The sequence below is a fragment of the Helicoverpa armigera genome, chromosome 3, assembly GCF_030705265.1.
Source record: "Helicoverpa armigera isolate CAAS_96S chromosome 3, ASM3070526v1, whole genome shotgun sequence".
Classification (NCBI taxonomy): Eukaryota; Metazoa; Arthropoda; class Insecta; order Lepidoptera; family Noctuidae; genus Helicoverpa; species Helicoverpa armigera.
In genome coordinates this window covers 1314701-1334855 of record NC_087122.1, presented here as the reverse complement: position 1 = coordinate 1334855, position 20155 = coordinate 1314701, and the positions used below count along the sequence as shown (strand labels likewise).

Genomic DNA, 20155 nt, shown 5'->3' with positions numbered 1-20155 from the left:
TCAATATTGAGACAAAAAGGCCTGCAAAACAATTTGAAATAATTCTAACCTATTTTTATATTTTTCTTAAAATGTTTTTTATATCTTAAACATTTTGTAATCTGGCGGCGTTTATTATTATAATTTTTGTTCCAGATGGAAGTAGTAAAAGTAGAATCGGACACGGAAGACACGATGCTGGAAGTGGCAAAAGAACTAATAAAGACCATATTATACGCGATAACGGACATCGAGACGTTCCAGCCGAAGCCGCGGCGCATCACTGTAGTGTCGCGAGTCTATCGTCTGTTGGGACTTAAGAGTACCACGCCTACTGAACTGTTCTCGCGCAAGGTGAGTAAAAAGATTTATTCAAAATAGGCTGGAAAACATAATTTTTCGAACATCTACGATTGAAGAAATGGGACTGCCTCCAAGCGCCTTCACTGACTATATTGTGTTTTTGCGGTGAAGAAGATGTGACGCAAGAAACTCATGATGACATTTGTCCTTACCTATACACTCCCTTGCATACCATGTTTATATACTCCTTCATGTACTGCTCCTGTGTACATCCTTATGTACTGGCTTTCTATATGCTAATGTACTCTCCCTATATGCTTCTTATTTGTTCCTCCTCTAAACTCCCTTATATACTTCCTTATGTCTTCACTTATGTGACTTATAGTCATAGGCACTCTATTTGGGGCAGAAGGCATCCACAATGCTCACTCCACATCCCTCCTATGCGGTCATCGTCGTCCGCCACGATTTTTAGGGCGACCACGTTTCCGCGTTCGTTAGAGATTCCAATCCTCCACACTCCTATAGTCGCTGCCTCTGCGGTCATCGTCCTCCGCAAGGATTTTTAAGGCGACCACGTTTCCGCGTTCGTTAGAGATTCCAATCTAGGTCTTGCCTCGGAATGCGTCTGGGGTTCCTTCGGAGAATGTGGCTGCAGCGTTCTCACAGATTTTGGATACGTTTTAGAAGTGGATAGTGATGATTAGATATCCTATTTATTAACTTTATTTAAAGGTTTTTCTATACATATTTTAGATCGAGAGCGGCAACTACAGCGAGGCGCTGGCGCTGGCCGACACGTTCGCGCTGGACAGCGACCTCGTGTACCAGCAGCAGTGGCGCAAGAACCCCGTCTCCACCGACGCTATACAGAAGTACTTGGTACGTATGTCTGTGTGTGACGTCACACATCGTGTAGCTACTACACAGCACTAACATTCTGGATAGGTACGAAGAATATTCATGTTCAACCAGACGACACACCATGTCTAGCTGTCTAGTAATGACAAGCCCGTGTCAAGCCGTATAGTTTTACTAACCTATGTATTCCCTTAGGTCCTCCCCCGATGATACCCTTCGGTGCTCTCCCCTCCAGTGGGTAGTACACCTACACTTATCTACCTGAATTTACATAATGTGGATATTAAGCCATATGTATATCGTCTAGTCTATTTAATCGTTAGAATTCCAAAAAAAGTTTCGTGTTGCAATTTTGATTGCCCGCCTTTGCATCCCTGATTGTGATGTTCATTCTTCTGTTTCCAGAGCAAAGTATCGAAGAAGATCTGGGCAGTTCACCAGTGTGTGGACAGGCTACCGGAGACATTACCCGCTGCTAAGGAACTGTTGCAATTTGGACTGGAATTAACTGACCAAACTATTCTAGATGGTAAGAATAACACGACCCTAACTTAAAGTATTTTACCCCAACAGGTTTTTTACACCAGTGGCACTATACCAGAGGTCCTTAGGACAGCCATTTGAAAAGACCTTCCATAACATTAATTATTTTTTATTCTTTCTAAAGTTTTCGAAATTGTTAAGGCTTTCAGCAGTAGGTAAGTATTGGGGGTCCCGGATCAAATGAGATCCGCGACCCCCCAATACTTACTCTATTCGAAAAGATGAATGCATTCAAGATTCTCTATTTGAAATGACGACTAGGTACATTGAGATCCGAGCCCTCTATATTATATATACTATATTCAAAACGATCCTCTTATTCAATCATCTCTATTTGAAATGATCTTTCTATTCAATAATCTCAATTCGAAATGATCTTTCTATTCAATAATCTCAATTCGAAATGATCTTTCTATTCAATAATCTCAATTCGAAATGATCTTTCTATTCAATAATCTCAATTCGAAATGATCTTTCTATTCAATAATCTCAATTCGAAATGATCTCTCTATTCAATAACATCTATTCATAATGGTACTTCTATTCATTATTCTACGTTCGCTTGCATTAATTACGCTTGCATTCAGAAACCTCTGCTTAAAAATCACTATTCGAAATGATACCGCCAGTCAAACACTAGGATAGATTGTTTACAAATCTTAAGCCATAAATGAAGGTTGAATTATTTTATATTGGCTGCCTAATGTCAGCCAGTCAGGTATAAATGCATACCTACGTGTGTACATGTTTCTTTATTATATTATGTCATTATGATATTATTCGATTACTTTAGTACACAGTACATATGTACTTTTATATGGAATGATGTATTGTAACTACAGTGTGGAATAAAGATTAATAATGTTCTTACATTAACATATGGTTAAATTGGTTTAGGTAAACTGGCTAGGTATACCCACTTATGTATTGTGATGCTATCTGACTTCACAGCAATGACTTTTAATGCAATGAGTAAAGTGAATGAGTATCTATATGATAAGAAATGAAACAAAATAATATAGAGATACAAAATTTTATTTACATTTTTTTATACATTTTACTTAGAATATCACGAGCACTTTTGTATACATCATCATTAAATATATTTTCGACAACATATTGGGCACACACACTGGCCTCACAGTTACATGATGCACTCTCTTGGAACTCCTCCACGTCATAAATTTGTAAGCGTATTATTTTAGACCTTCTACCCTTACAAGGTTTCTTGATAAATGAATATATAATATCATCACCTCGTCTTTTATTACCGCTGCTGCGAGGAGTATTTTCGAATTGGAATAGTTGAAACGGTGTGTTTCTTTCCGAATACTCGCTTACTACTCTTTGACGCATGGTTCTCTCAGGATCAGTTGGAGGCGGAGACAGTGGCGAGTATCCGGAGTTAGGGATGATAAGATCACCAGATTCCTGAAACAAAACATTATAATAACTTTTTGTAAGTTTATTGAACTTATTTAACTTTGTATTAATTACTTATATTAATTATTTTACTTACCGACATTATCAGACAGGAGTCTCACTTTGAATGTATTTTCAAGTGTTGCGTTCTGATTTATATATATTTTTTTTTTTTTGTCAATAAGGTTCATAATAAGAAGTTTTATTTTTGATACCTTTTTAGTAAAAGTATTTAAAGAATTTCAGCTCGTCTTACGTCCACGTGCCGAGTTGTTTGTATAAGCAACCTAGCGTTGCTACGAGCGTGCACACGAGCGGGTAAACCGCCTATAGCTTTGTGACAACAGCGTAAAAATAATATTTTTATTATTTATCGATAAATACCAACAAATTTAGTCTTTAATTTCTATAAAGTATTAATTAATAAAGTCTTATTTAAAAATAATAATGTTACAATGCCGCTTGCAATGTAATTTATGCGTTCAAAACGCTGCGGTTCTAACGCTTGTCTAGTTGATTATCGATATGAAAATGCTATCTTAGCGTTATTTTAATACTATTTCTACCTGCGGTTACACTTGTATAAAATTCACTTTATTTAGTACTTGCTTCTGCCAGCTTTCATCCGCTTTCCGATCAAACTACTTCCCGCACTCGGATAAAAAGTGGCCTCGGTTCAGTGTTTTAGACGTAAAAGTGTGCCTAACAAACAGACAGACAGATACACAGAGTTACTTTTTTATTATCTTTTTTTTTGTCACTAAGGTTCATAATAAGTTATTTATATTTTTGATTCCTTTTTAGTAAAAGTATTTAAAGAATTTCAGGTCGTCTTACGTCCACGTGTCGAGTTGTTTGTTATTTTAATACTATTCCTACCTGCGGTTACGCTTGTATAATATTTAATTTATATAGTACTAGCTTCTGCCAGCGGTTTCACCCGCATCCCGTGGGAACTACTTCCCGTAGTGGGATAAAAAGTAGCCTATAGCCTTCCTCGATAAATGGGCTATCTAACACTGAAATAAATTTTTAAATCGGACCAGTAGTTCCTGAGATTAGCGCGTTCAAACAAACAAACAAACTCTTCAGCTTTATAATATTAGTATAGATTCCTAGTTATTTTCAAATTAACCGACTGCAAAAACAAAGTTTTTAAATGTTCATCTGCAAATCAAGTTTTTAAGTAGCTTTTGTCCTTTCCAGATATCTATACCCGTCTCAAAATTCAACAAAATCGGTTCAGTGTTTTATCGTGATTAGAAACTCAGCCTTAACTATCTCCGCTACCAAATCTCCTCTTGAAAACTTCAGTACTCCTGAATTTCTGCAGAATGTTGTTATTATTGTTAGTAGATATTACAAGTGTACGAAGTCCTCATGATGAGCTTATTTTTTCGTATGTCAGCAATTTACAAATTAGGATATCGATGACGTGATTTTGCACCTATATAAACGCATCTCCAACAAACTAGAACACCATTTCTTTCTGGAAGTGTAGTGCTCCTGAATTTCTTCATAAATTACATATCAAGACTCAAAATGTAAGTACTTCTCATTATTTCACTCTATCTTTAATATTCATACTTTTATTTTCTGAAATTGTTTAATGTTTAATTTTAAATTTGTCTATTAATTCATTTTATCTATTCATTAAATTATTCTATTCATTCACTTCATCTATTTATACATTTCATATATTCATACATTTCATCTATTCACTCATTTCATCTATTTCATCTATTCATACATTTCATCTATTCATTCATTTCATCTATTTATACATTTCATCTATTCATTCACTTCATCTATTCATTCATTTCATCTATTCATTCATTTCATGTATACATTAATTACATTTACTGATTCATTTTATCCATCGCTATTTTTCTTTCATCAATTCATTCTTCTCATTATTTCATCTAATTCGCTTCATTTATTTCATGTTTCTGTTTTATAAAATAACACAATGTAATTACAAGCAAGTCCATATTTGAATATACTTATTTTCATATCATATCTTATCACCCGGTTAGTGTTTTAAAATGTCCTGTATGTTAACTATATCATTGTCTTATCTATTCAGGTCGAAGCAAGTAGCAAGCCATCTCTTCTCATCTGAAGACGAAGCCGAACTGCAGGAGCAGCAGCATCAGAAAAGCAACAAGGCGTCAGGTTCATCTAAATCATCGGCACCTGTGAAGAGACTGGCGGAAGGACAATCATCGAAAACGGAAGATAAAAAGAAGAGGAAGAAATCTTCTATCCACCCCATCTCTCCTTGCATGAAGCCTACATCGTATGAACTGTTTGGCACCGACAGCGATGATGATCGGGAAGAAGAAGCTGTTGGAAGCACTCAGGGTAAAAAAATACCGCCACTGTTTTCATATTGCACCCGTCGAGTAGCAAATGGGTTGTCTAGGCAAACTGATGAAAAAAAGACAGGGAGGTATTATGTTGAATTAAAAATTTATGATTGTGCAGAAATCGAACGCATAGCGCCTATGAATCGCTGGAGGCATTCGATTATTACTCTAAAAAATCGAACTGATGACGGGACGCCTGCATGGCAGCATTTAAAAGAATTTATAAATAAAACCCGTCAGGAATTTAAACAGAGCCCTATAGAATTTGTCAGTGCTTATTATTAATCTAGTTAGACGTGATTATGATGAATAATTATGATAAATAATGTGTATCTACATTAAATTTCTTATAACTAAAATATTAATTTTGTAACCTTTTCATAATTATTTTTTACTCTCTTAAGTATAGGTATCTGTAATGTAACCTTAACATAATTATTTTTTAGCCACTTAAATATATGTAAGCATATTGTATTTTTGTTTTATTTGCAGTACAATCCTCGTCTACTCATCGGAGACAATACAATAATAATCCAGAATTAATAGAATGTGATAAATGTCTAATTAAATTACCACTAAAAGAAATCAGATATCATGTGAGAACGAATATTCATAAATGTAATAGTTTATTACAAACCAAATTTGATAATATTTACATTATTGCAAGTGCATTCAAGAACAGAATCATAACATATCGTTTAAATCCTGCACAAGGTGTTGAATACGCTACTCCTGAAGCATTCTTGTGTCAGAATAAAAACGATATCCTGAAACTCATAGATATGTCATTAATAAAAAATACTTGTATCAAGATAAATTTCGAATTGTTTGCTTACTTTGCATTACTGAAAACAAGTGAGCAACAAATGAAATCATTTAATACGAAATATGAAATTGTTTGTAATAACACGAATATTAATGATATGTATACAAATGTAATTGAACTTCTAAAATGTAAAATGTCAGAATTCGAACATAAAGAATCTGGATGGTCTTATATTTCATTGAGTCATCTTGAAATCAACATTAATAAATATTGTCCGTTGAGAGGAGGGACATATTTAGAATTACCGACAAAAATTAAAAATACGAAAAGTTGTATTAACATACAAAACGATGATAATTATTGCTTTTTGTGGAGTATTGTAGCAGCCTTATATCCTAGTAAGTTAAATGTCTGTCGCACCACATCGTACCCGCACTACAGTTCTGTATTAAATATCAAAGAAATGTCGTTTCCAGTTTCATATCAAGACATACGAATATTTGAAAGAAACAATAACATAAGCATAAATGTTTATGGAGTAGACGATAAGGGTGAAAATGTGACCGGTCCTCTATATTTAACAAATGACAGAAAAACTACTCATGTAAATTTGCTATACTTAGAAAGGAAAGGAAAACATCATTATTGTCTTATTAAAAATCTGGCGCGATTAGTACGACGACAAATTACAAACCATAAAGGCAATTTTTTTCTATGTGAATCATGTTTACAATATTATAGCAGCGAAACCAAATATAAATCTCATATTTGTTCTAAAGTTTTATCAGTCTTACCAGAAAAAAGTACTAGACTCTGTTTTAAAAACTATGAAAGAAAACAAAAAATCAATTACGTAATTTACGCAGACTTTGAAAGCCTATTGTTAAATTGTGACGAAAAAATGAGTGATAAAACGTACAATTTGAAAAAACATCAACCTTCCTGTTTTGGATATTATATCTGTTGTTCACACGATTCAAGTCAAAATAAGTTTGTTACATATAGAGGTCCGGATTGTGTAGAAGTTTTTATTAATAGATTAATTGACGATGTGAAGAAAATAACTAAAATATTGTCGAATAAAAAACAAATTAAACCTTTAACAGAGGAAGAGCAAATCATATATAACAATGCTAGTACTTGTCACATATGTGATCAATTACTATTTGATGATAAAGTATGTGATCACGATCATATCTCAGGCAAGTATAGAGGCCCTGCTCATGCTCATTGCAATTTAATGTTTAGAGTATGCCCCTTCGTACCTATAATTTTCCATAATTTGTCGAGCTATGATTCTCATCTGTTTTTAAAAGAGTTAGTAAAATATGAAGGACATATTAAAATTATACCTAAATCTAAAGAAAAATATTTGACTATTACTAAATACATTCATAACGAGAATGACAAACGCCCTATTCAAATAAAGTTCATAGATTCATACCAGTTTTTAAGCTCGAGTTTAGATGCTTTGAGTAAAAGCTTATCAGATCATGATTTTGTTCATTTGTCAAGGGAATTCAATAATGAAAACATTCATTTGCTCAGAAATAAAGGTATTTATCCTTATGATTATATTAACACGTGGGACAAGTATGAAGAAACAAAACTACCTGAAAAAATATATTTCTATAACACTATGAAAATGGAGCACATTACGGATAAAGAATATAAACATGCAAACACTGTGTGGAACAAATTCAGTGTTAAAACTATCGGCGAGTATACTGATTTATATATGAAATGCGATGTATTAATATTGTGCGATGTATTCGAAAATTTTCGTAACATAAGTTTAAAATATTATAAATTAGACCCTGCATACTATGTTACAGCACCAAGTTTGAGTTGGGATGCTATGTTACTTTACACACGTGTCGAGCTAGACTTAATTGATGACTTACATATATATCAAATGTTAGAAAAGGGCATACGTGGAGGACTGGCACAATGCTCGCTACGTCATGCAAAAGCTAATAACATATATTTACCCGATTTCAATGATTTAAAACCTTCTAGCTATTTGATATATCTTGACTGTAATAATTTGTACGGTTACGCTATGACTAAAAAGATGCCTATTTCAGAGTTTAGATTTTTGAATCAGGAGGAACTTAACTGTTTCAATATAATGAACGTGTCGGATGACAGTAACTACGGCTTTATATTAGAGGTGGATCTTGAATATCCCGATGACATACATGACTTCCATAGTGATTTACCTTTCGCTCCAGAAAAATTTATACCCCCAGGAGGAAAGACACCTAAACTTATAGCTAATTTATATGATAAATTTAATTATGTAATTCATTATACACATTTAAAGGAATGCTTGAGACGTGGGCTTGTTCTGAGAAAAATACATCGTATTCTTACATTCAAGCAAGAAAATTATCTAAAAAAATACATTGATCTAAATACTAGTTTACGTCAAGCGTCTAAAACTTCATTTGAGAAAGACTTTTTTAAACTTCTGAATAATTCCATTTTCGGTAAAACGATTGAGAATAAACGTAAACAAGTAGATATTAAATTAGTCACGAAATGGAGAGATACAGATAACGCTACCAATAAACAACTTGGTGCTGAAAACTAATTTGCAAACCTAATTTGAAATGCGTTTCTATATTTTCTGAAAACTTTGTAGCTATTCAGTTAAAGCCCGAAAAAATCATACTTGATAAACCAATATATATCGGCTTTACTGTTTTAGAGTATGCCAAGTTGCATCTATATCAGTATCACTATATGATAAAAGAAAATTATATGAATAATGTAAGACTTTGTTACACCGATACCGATAGCTTGCTATATTTAATTTATACGAAAGATATTTATTGTGATATTAAAAAAAAAAAATTGAAAGAGTTTGACACGAGTAATTTTGATTTAGATAACCCTTATTTAATTCCTCGAGTAAATGCAAAAGTACCTGGATTATTTAAAGACGAACTGGGCGGAGACGTGATTAAGGAATTTACAGGTTTAAGAGCAAAACTTTATTGTTTGCTAGCTTCTAAAATTCAGATAAATAAAGCAAAAGGTATCTCAAACTCTGTGACAAAAAGACTAAAGATGTCACATTACAATAAGGCATTATTTAACAATGAAACTAGAGTATGTAAAATGAATTTAATTCGGTCAATAAAACATGTACTATATTCACAACAAGTAAGCAAACTGGTGATGAATAGAAATGATGATAAAAGATATGTTCTCTCAAACCAAATTGAAACACTACCATGGGGTCACTATAAAGTAGTATTGTAGATAGTTTTAATGTTAATTTTAATTGTTAATTATATTATGTATATTGTTATTAAGTTTGTGAATAAACACATTTGTCATTATTTTATATGTTGTTTTATTTTATACTTATGGAAAAGACAACAACGAAGTGAAGTTATTATGGTGGCACCTTTTGTCTCCACAATATAATATATATATATATATACGTAAAATCGTTTTTTTCATTAATCGGTAAGATGAAGTTGATCAAGCAACCCATATCCCTCAGTGTTAATAATATAAAATTAAGTGACTCCGTTCATCACATCAGACATAGCGCTTTATTGCCAGATACTATTCGCTGTATAATATGCGGTCCATCAAGTTGTGGCAAAACGAATGTTATGATTAGTTTACTGCTGCATGAAAACGGGCTCAAATTCAGAAATCTTTATCTTTACACCAAGACTTATTTTCAACCAAAATATCGTTTTTTGTCCGAAGTACTAAAAAGAGTGCCACAAATTAATTTCTATCAGTTTAGTGATGATAAAGATGTAATTTCTCCGAGTGAAGCTCTAGCAAACTCTGTATTTATTTTCGATGATGTTGCGTGTGAAAATCAAGTAAATATCCGCAATTATTTTTGTATGGGTAGGCATAAACAAATAGATTGTTTCTATTTATCTCAAACCTATTCGAAAATTCCGAAACAACTGTTACGTGACAATGTGAATTTTCTTATTATATTCAAACAAGATGATGTGAATTTAAAACATATTTATGAAGAGCATGTTAGTTCTGATTTACAGTGGAAAGAATTCAGAAATCTTTGTCAAACTGTTTGGAGTAAACCTTATAATTTTCTACTTATTAATAAAGAATCAGCACTAAATAACGGAAGGTACAGACAGAATTTTGATATGTTTTTTAAATTTGACTGACTGTTTATGTGTGCATATAAGTAATTAACATGCAAAATCAAATTCAGTATAATTTGTTCTTTAGCTTAATACAGTTGTGATAATAGATACAACATGGAGAAAAATATTAAAATAGAATTAATGAAGTCTGTAGACTCCATAAAATATAAAATAAAACAAATGAAAAACCAGGAACACTCAATGAACTTATCACTCGACAAAATGTTAAAACCTGTCACAGATCCCCTTAAAACCCTAGTTGATTCGAGCAAAACAATAGAAAATACACACTCTAATAATAATTTCGAAGACATGGAATTGGATGACATTAATACCAGCTCATCTACAAAGTTTGAAGAATGCTGCGATCCAGAACTGAATTCTGTGCAGTTCGTTAAAAAGTCCCCCCAGACAGAATTACTGAAAGACTTAGAAATATCATTAGAGGGCGGTGATATCCATGATATTTATGATGGAGTAAATATACCATTTGGAATAAGGAGTGCAAACAAAAAATTACTAATGGGTAATTCAATAGTTTCATTTTCTAAAATAGATAGTGTTAATGATGATAATATCATTTTAATTAAAGTTGGTGACAAAAGCTACAATTTAACCCCTGGTTTAAAAGAACTTTTACTTCGAAGAAAACCTGATTTGAAAATAATATCGAGCAAAGATAAACTTGTGTATAAAGATATGTTGCATTATACAAATGCACATAAGAGAGATTTCAATCCTAATGGACAAATTAGAGGTGATAAAGGTATAAAATATCGTGAAATAATCAAACCATTGTTTTCTGAATCGTTAAACAGTAATATTGTCACTAAATTTGGAGGAAGCTTACCAACACTAAAGAAATACAAAAAAGATACTGACTTGGTATATTGGGACGATCCTAACGAACTTGTTGAGAGATTGAAACTATTAGTTGCTTCCCGAGATGCCGGTAATACAAACCATGACAATGAAATTTTATCAATTATCGAAGAATTAAAAGAAGCTGACATAATTAAATAATAAATAGTTAAAATAGTATGCTTTTTATTCAGTATTAAAGCTGAACTCAAGACAAATATACTTACTGAACTGTGAACATGAGCAAAGCTGACGTCGTAAACGAAATTCATAAAAATGCGAGGGTGAACTATCCACGAAGACATGTAATCATGAAAGATATAGATGACTTGTGGCAAGCAGACTTAATTGATATGCAATCAATTTCAAAAGAAAACAAAAATTACAGATATATTCTTGCAGTTATTGATACATTTTCGAAATATGCTTGGGCCTTTCCTATGAGAAGTAAAACTAAAGAAAATGTGTGTAACTCTTTCAAAACTTTGTTGGATAAAGGGCGTGTTCCTAAAAATCTGCAAACGGATAATGGAGCAGAATTTTATAATAACGAATTTCAGAAACTTATGACAGCGTATCATATTAACCATTATTCAACCTTCTCAACAAAAAAGGCTTCAATAGTTGAACGATTTATTAGAACATTGAAATCTAAAGTCTATAAGGAATTTAGTTTAAAAGGCAATTACAATTGGGTAAATAGTACCCTCAACGAGGTTATTTACAAATACAATCACACTCGCCATCGCACCATAAATGAAATCCCTGTTAATGTAGACAATAATAATAAAAAACTGATATTAGAAAGGTACTTAAAGTTGCTAAAAAATGATAATTTAAAAAGCAAGTACAAAGTAGGTGATTATGTGCGTATCAGTAAATACAAAGGAACATTTGAAAAAGGTTATACTCCCAACTGGTCAACAGAAATATTTAAAATTTGTAAAATACAAAATACAACCCCTATAACTTACTTAATCGAAGATACTATCAGAGGTCAGCCTATTTTAGGTGCATTTTATACACAAGAACTTCAAAAAACAAAACATCCCAATGTATATCTAGTTGAGAAAGTTCTTAGAAGAAAAGGTAGCAGGGTTTTGGTAAAATGGCTAGGTTTGTCTTCAGCTGAAAACAGTTGGATTGATAAATCGAATGTTATATTATAAATAAAATAGTATTAGCAACAAACTCGAATCGCATAACTATTTATTAAAGTATTCAATACGGAATCATCAGTCTTATAATGTGTTTTGGAGAGAGCAGTCTTCTCAATTGGCTTATTAATAATTTACCATTTGAATTACACTTACCAGGATATAATTACTGTGGTCCTGGTACTAAATTAATAAAAAGACTTGCACAAGGAGATAACGGTGTAAATAAGTTAGACGAATATTGCAAAGATCACGATATTGCATATCACAATTCATCAAACTTGAAAGAGCGACATAAGGCTGATTTAATTTTGTTAAAAATGGCGAAACAGCGAGCGATTGCTTCCGATGCCAGTGCAGGCGAAAAACTCGCGGCACGTTTAGTAAGTAAGGCTATGTCGGCAAAAATTAAAACTGGTTCTGGTTTGAGGAAAAAGCATTCTCCAAAAGTTACATCTGGAAAAGGATTAAAAAGTAAATTAAAAACTGTTATTACAAAAGCAAAAAGACACATAAAAAAATTAAAACCTAAGAGCAAGAAAATAGCTATAGAATTAGCTATTGCTGCTACCAGAGAATTAGCTGATGATTCATCGATTAAGCTCCCTCGTGTTATTCCTATTCCAAAAACTGGGGGAGTACTACCTCTGATTCCTATTTTTGCGGGATTATCAGCAGCGGGAGCTTTAGCAGGTGGTGCAGCTGGTATTGCCAAAACCATAAATGAATACAAAATGGCTAAAAAACTGTATGAGGAATCGAAGAGACACAATGAAAAAATGGAAGCTCTATGTATTGGGAAAGGACTACACCTTAAATCACACAAAGGCGGTCTTGGAATTTTTGTATCAAAGGAAAAAAACTAAGATATCGGCTACCCAAACGGGCCTTAACTAACTTTGACATTTTGAAGTATGGAAATAGAATTCCTCATTTTAGAGGTGTCTTTATGAGAGATGAGCTCCCTAAATATCCATATAAAAAAGAATGCGGAGTTATTAATTTAGATAGTTCTAAAAATCCTGGTTCTCATTGGGTAGCCTATGCAAAATATAATGATTATGTTGAGTATTTCGATAGTTACGGAAACCTTAAGCCTCCAAAGGAATTTATAAAATATGTAGGTTCTAACATTCACTATAATTATGAAAATATACAACGTGATCACCCCTTCAACTGTGGACATCTATGTTTAAATTTCTTAAAGAATTTTTGGTATTATCAAGAAATAAAATAAACAGGATCGTTTAAAAGAATTCAGTATTCAAGCATGTCTACTACGGTTACCATCTCTGGAAATAAATCAGAACTGGTCTCGTATTTTCAACCACCTCTTCATTTATCTGATCAATACGAGTGCGGTTTACTATACTTTTCAGTATTAAAAACAAGACCAAATGTGCCCGTTAATAACAGCTGTGTAACAGCTGTAATCAGAATCGAATGTGATCTTGTGCACGGTTCATATTACAACGGATTACCGACTCATTTTATTCACGAATTCATAACTGATACTACTTCAAGTCACGGCTACACAGAAATACCACAGAACGTTATTTACTTCCCGGTGAACAAAAATATAATTTCAGCCATATCTGTCAGGATTGTAGATCAGTTTGGTTACTGTATTGACTTTGGTGAAGAACATATTCAATTACGTCTTCATTTAAGAAAAGCAAAATGATAGTATATGATAAAAACCCTCCAGTGAAAATAAAACGTCCTATTCCGTCAACAACCGTTAAGGTGCACAGACGTAAGAAAAACGTGAAGAAATTGACTAAATCAAATAAAGATTTTCTTAAAGCTTTGGGGTTTAAAGTATGAGTATACTACAGATTACTGATTTACCACACTTTGATAGTTCAATCGAAAGTTATGAAGTCCATTCATATAATCCCTACAATAACAGCTTTAGAGAAAACGATGAAATCAGAATCCCCATACATCAGCAAGATATATACGTGCTACCATCAGCCAGTTCAATCTACATCGAAGGTCGGGCAAAGCTGTTCGGTAAGGATGGGACTCCGATCAAGAAAACTGTTACGTTCACTAATAACCCTGTTATGCATTTGTTTCAAGACATCAGATACGAAATGAATGGAATTGAAATAGATCGTATAAAAAATTCCGGAATAACATCAACAATAAAGTCTTACATCTCATTGAATGAAGCAGAAAGTAAAGTTGCTGCATTATGGGGTTGGAATTTAAACGGGTTTCAAAGTGATGGGCAATTTAGTGCTGTGGTGCCTTTAAATAAGATTTTAGGGTTTGCAGAGGATTACAATAAAATTGTGATAAATTGTAAACACGAACTTATATTGAATAGGAGTAATTCTAACTTAAATAGTATTATTGTTACTGATGAAGTTGTTCAGATTCAAATAGATATACAAAGGGTTCAGTGGAGAGTACCACATATAAAAGTTTCAGATAGAGAACGTTTAACACTTTTAAAGCATTTAGAAAGAGATAAACCTATTCAGATGGCTTTTAGAAATTGGGATTTATATGAGTATCCTTTACTACCTAAAACCACAAAGCATTCTTGGTCAGTAAAAACTGCTTCTCAATTAGAAAAGCCCCGGTATGTAATTTTTTGCTTGCAGACTAATAGAAAAAGTAATAAATCGAAAGACAGCTCAGTATTTGATCATTGTGATGTGACAAATGTAACGCTATTTTGAATTCTCAATATTACCCTTATGAACCCTTAGGCTTAAAGTTTTCTGAAAATAAGTACAGTATATTATATGAAATGTATGTGAAATTTCGTCAGTCGTATTATAACAGCCCAGTCGATCCGTTGCTTGATCTAAAAAATTTTAAAGATAAAGCACCGCTTTTTATCATAGATTGTTCAAGACAAAATGACTGTTTAAAAACTGGCCCGGTAGATGTAAGGTTGGAATTTGAATGTTCAACATTGATACCAGATAATACAACTGCGTATTGTTTAATTATTAACGATCGACTTGTGGAATACAAACCGTTAAGTAACATTGTGCGCAGGCTATCATGACTGCAATAATTGTAGATATTCAAGGATTCAAAACAGAAGCTAACGAATTTATAATCAAGGAGATTGCGATATTATGCGATAAAAAAATACAGGTATTTCTAATAAAACCTCCATTCCCATTTTACGATTTGACTAAACAAGAACGGCGACAAGTAAGTTGGATTGAGCGCAATAGAAAGATATACTGGAAAGAAGGAATTGTGCCTTACTCAAATTATCAGAATTTGGTTATAAATATTTTAAGAGATAAATGTGTTTATGTCAAAGGTTCAGAGAAAGTGGCGTGGTTAAGAAACATTGTAAATTGTGCTAATATTAATAACTTAGAAGATAAAGGTTGTCCTAGTTTATTAAACTTATATAAACAATATGAAAACTCTGATAATCTGTATAGCTGTATTTATCATGATTCAGTGTGTGCATTAAAAAACGTTCTATGTTTAAATAAATGGTGTATAGATAATGTAGTATTTAAACACTTTATGTAACTAATAAATTTTTTAAATGAATATTTTCTTGTTTTATTCATTAAAATTATATTTCCACAGTTCATGGTTTAATTTTCAAACAGATGTTCGAATTAAAGTATTGAATAAAAGCGAATACTATGAAAACCATATAAGGAAGTGCATCGAATGAATGATGTCATACAATACTACATGTGTATCGTTAAAGTAAACAAAATGGCATGATGTGGTCCGCTATTTTGTTACATATTTGACGACACGTTTGGCTTAGTGGTTAAGACCTGATCACAACACAATCAAATGCAAAATTACACGTTATTCAACCACAAAGACGAAGTGTCGTGGGTATATTTTTTTATGATGATCGGCTCAAACCGATATTAAATTTTTATAGAAATGAAAAAAGAAATCAAATGTTTGAAAAGATATTTATTATTATTGCAATTAATAAAGCAGAGGATGGCCTATTATATTTGGATATGTTTTTTTGTCCTTAAATATAAATTCTTTTAAAAATTGCTTTTTTTTTTTAAATAGCCTCTCAGGCGATGATTAGTAATAAGCAATATACAATTTATATTAGTAGGTACTCTAGGGTTAAACAAGGATTTCACAATAACATTTATTTAACCGCTAAATATTATAATCATGAAACAGATCATATCAGGTTACTCAAAATTAAAATACAACACAACTTACCCACAGAAAACAAATCAGATCAGGTTAAGACATTATTCCATACATAAAATATAGTACCTAGAAAACGGATCTCATAAGGTCAGATTATAGTAATGTATGGTATTTGAATAAATTAAATAAATCTCTGCTAGTTGTCATATCGAATAGAGAATCTTGAATGCATTCATCTTTTCGAATAGAGTAAGTATTGGGGGGTCGCGGATCTCATTTGATCCGGGACCCCCAATACTTACCTACTTTCAGCAATATCTTTCAAGCAGGCAGTCAGAGTTCTTTTCTCATTGCACTATTAGTAATGAGTTGCTTTTGTTGTTAACAGAAATAAATAAGGAACAAATAGACCCCCTGTTGGACCCCGAGGACATTGCGCTGGAACACCTGAACGCGTACACCAGCGAGCTGCTGCGCTGCAGGCACGTCATGCTGTTCTACAAGGAGAGGCTCAAGCTGTATGAGGTATGTACTGTACAATAAACAAGGAATAAATAGACCCCCTGATGAACCCCGAGAACAGTAGTGTATCTACCGTAGTGGGTACTGTGGGTCCACAAACCTAATACATTGCTTTTGACGTCATACTAACTTATGTACCTACTCTGCCTGCCTATTCCACCTATGTATTCTCTTATATATGAACCCCCTATGAACTATTTCTATCCTTATGTACCTGTCTTTAGTGAATGTGAATGTATGTGATCTTTCAGCTATATTTATATCATTTATTGCATACTAAAGTATGATGGTTTCAGTATAAAAATCATAATGATTATAACACTCTTTCAAAACCTACAAATGACATTATTTTGAAACATTTTCAGTCAATACTAAAATGCGAGAAATCTACCTACATAAAAGACGAATACGACCGTCTCCGAAGCAACAGCGTCGTTCACAGCGCCATGGAGATCGCGAAAGAAGGTCGCATAGAGGCCCTCACTTGTCTATGGCCGCACGTCAAAACTGTTGCCATGCAGTTGGCAGTGCTAGAAAAGTTGCCAGAGACGATTAATCCGTTGGAGTATCAGCATTTGTTACCTACTAGACATCCTTTCGAGTGGTTCGATAAGAGGTCCCCGGTTAAAGTGCCCCCATGTCTACCGGAGGAAGATTGGTGTAGGAAGGAGATATTCAGGTATTTAACAATGTACTTTTTATCCCACTGTTACGGAACTTAATGTCATAGTCTTTTAAGAACTTTATTATACTTATGTATTCTAAATAATACAGAAAACTTTTATAATCCAGATTTCCTGTATATAATTTAGTAGAGGAACTACTCAGATTTTCGCACCTTTTTATGTTTTCCCGTTTAAGGTAGCATGTTAACATACCAAACATAATTATAAAAATAATTGAACCAGGTCGATTTGGAGCTCAAACTGGTCAGAAGATTCGACTCCTGAAATCGAAACCGTAGGAGTCATTCCCTCCGCTTCAGACGACATCGTCAAATGGTACGACAAGAGAGCGCGGGAGATAGAAGAGCGGAGTGGACTTGTCTCACACGCTCTCACTCTCGTCACTCTAGCGACCATAGGGGGAGGAGTGGAGGGGTTAGACGATATCATGTTCCATTTACTGACGTTAGATGTACTGATATATGATATCAATATTGAAGGGGTGACGCTGGATCAGGTCCAGAAGATGTCTATCTTGGAAACGTGCACCATTTTGATGAAGATGGTAAGTTACTACAAGTAATGATAATATTGTAAGTTACCAGTTATTACTGTAAAAGTTCCAGTATTTTGCATAATTTTCTTTAAATAACTAACTAGCCAGTTCCCCGCGGTTTTACCCACATTCCGCGGGCACTACTTCCCATACCGAGATAAAATACAAGGTGTTGATTTGCATTTGTGCCATACTTCAGGAGGAGGACATGAAATACGTAAATAATCGATTGGAATTACAGTAGACGGGAAATAGCTAATATGCACTGCTTTTTTTGTCATTGTAATGTCGTAGTATTTCAGAAGTAATCCAATTTTATGAATGAAATTTATGAATAATCGTTGCGTATGCTTTGTGTTTGCGTTTGTGTGAGGGCGCAGCACTGTTTGAAAGCCAGTAACACACGCGCCAAGTTTAAATACGGCTAGATGACATTGACGGAATTCCGAAAAAAAAATTAAAAAAAATTACTTACCAAATTTTTTGTTGATTTGGGTCGAGAATCATTAGCATAATTACGTCCTTGAATATGGCACGGATGCAAATCAACAGCTTGTATATAGATCGCAGATAATATAGGTTTCTATTGGTGAAACATTTTTTTTTAATCGGTATAGTAGTTTTTCGTTTTGATCGGTATAGAAGTCGTGGTGGCCTAGTGGGTAAAGAACCAACCTCTCGAGTATGTGGGTGTGGGTTCGATTCCAGGTCAGGCAAGTACCAATGCAACTTTTCTAAGTTTGTATGTACTTTCTAAGTATATCTTGGACACCAATGGCTGATAAAAAGGTGAAGGAAAACATCTTGAGGAAACCTGGACTATAGTCTGAAATCACCAACCCGCATTGAGCAAGCGTGGTGATTAATGCTCAATCCTTCTCCTTGTGAGAGGAGGCCTGTGCCCAGCAGTGGGACGATAAAATTGCATTTTTTCCTCTTTAATTTCCTTTCTATTATAATATTTTCTTATTATAGATGGATGCTTGTAACATTTTTGTATATTTTCTTGGTTAAATTGTAAGTTAATAATATTTTTGTTTTCCTCAGTCAACACCGTTAACGTTCGTATCAGACTTGAAGCAGTTCGTAATACCGTTTCTAAAGCGCTGCGAGAACTTATCGAAACGTAACGATGCCTGCATCACCGGCCTCATCGAGTACCTCGAGAGTATCAGCATTGAGGATCTGTCTTCGATTTTACTTGTAAGTAATCTTTCTTTAACCTTAGTTCATTAATTCTTGTTTAGAACTTGTTTTAGTGTGAAAGATTTGCCTAATGCGACATCGAAATTTAAATACACTCATTCAAAGCACTTTCCAAAGGTCCAATATTACATAAGGCAGCCCACAAAAACACTCTATTAGAACACTTTATATATGTTTTTGCTGGGAAGTTGCGCAATGAACTCCCAGTAACATGGGATTTTAGCGACATTAGTTTCTCTTGCTTGTCTTTCACAGTTGTATCATTTATGTTTTATTTATGAGACAAAAAATTTGGAACAATGTAATTAATAATTATTATTTTCCATCTAGGTGCTACAATCTCCGAGTGAGTTTGAGCTGGATGTCCGAACGCATCTAGAGTTGGTAGAGCGTTGTCTATTCGCTCACACTGGTACAGAACAGCTGGATAAGGCTTGTGACTTACTTGACACGCTGCTAAAGGAAAGGTTAGCATTTAATATCATATAATAATAAGATTTATTTCAAGTAACTTTGACTCGGGCATAATATACAAAAAAATATACACAAAAAAATAGTTAGTAACCTATGTGATATTATGGGCTTTGCATTGCTTTGGGCATATAAAATTAGTCAAAAATAATATAGACCAAGAAAAAATTGCTTGTCGTTAATAGGTAATGATGAAGT

General features: G+C 33.4%; 1 protein-coding gene across 1 annotated transcript in view; it reads left to right on the top strand.

The window, feature by feature from the left end:
• Window positions 1-20155, top strand: part of LOC110380769 (NBAS subunit of NRZ tethering complex-like) — a 37048-nt gene that overhangs the window by 3511 nt on the left and 13382 nt on the right. Inside the window, exons 11-18 of the mRNA XM_064043479.1 lie at window positions 136-333; window positions 1039-1164; window positions 1549-1672; window positions 16926-17062; window positions 17425-17738; window positions 17968-18289; window positions 19328-19483; window positions 19817-19953. Coding sequence (XP_063899549.1) covers window positions 136-333; window positions 1039-1164; window positions 1549-1672; window positions 16926-17062; window positions 17425-17738; window positions 17968-18289; window positions 19328-19483; window positions 19817-19953 — 1514 coding nt within the window. The remainder of the gene's footprint in view (window positions 1-135; window positions 334-1038; window positions 1165-1548; window positions 1673-16925; window positions 17063-17424; window positions 17739-17967; window positions 18290-19327; window positions 19484-19816; window positions 19954-20155) is intronic.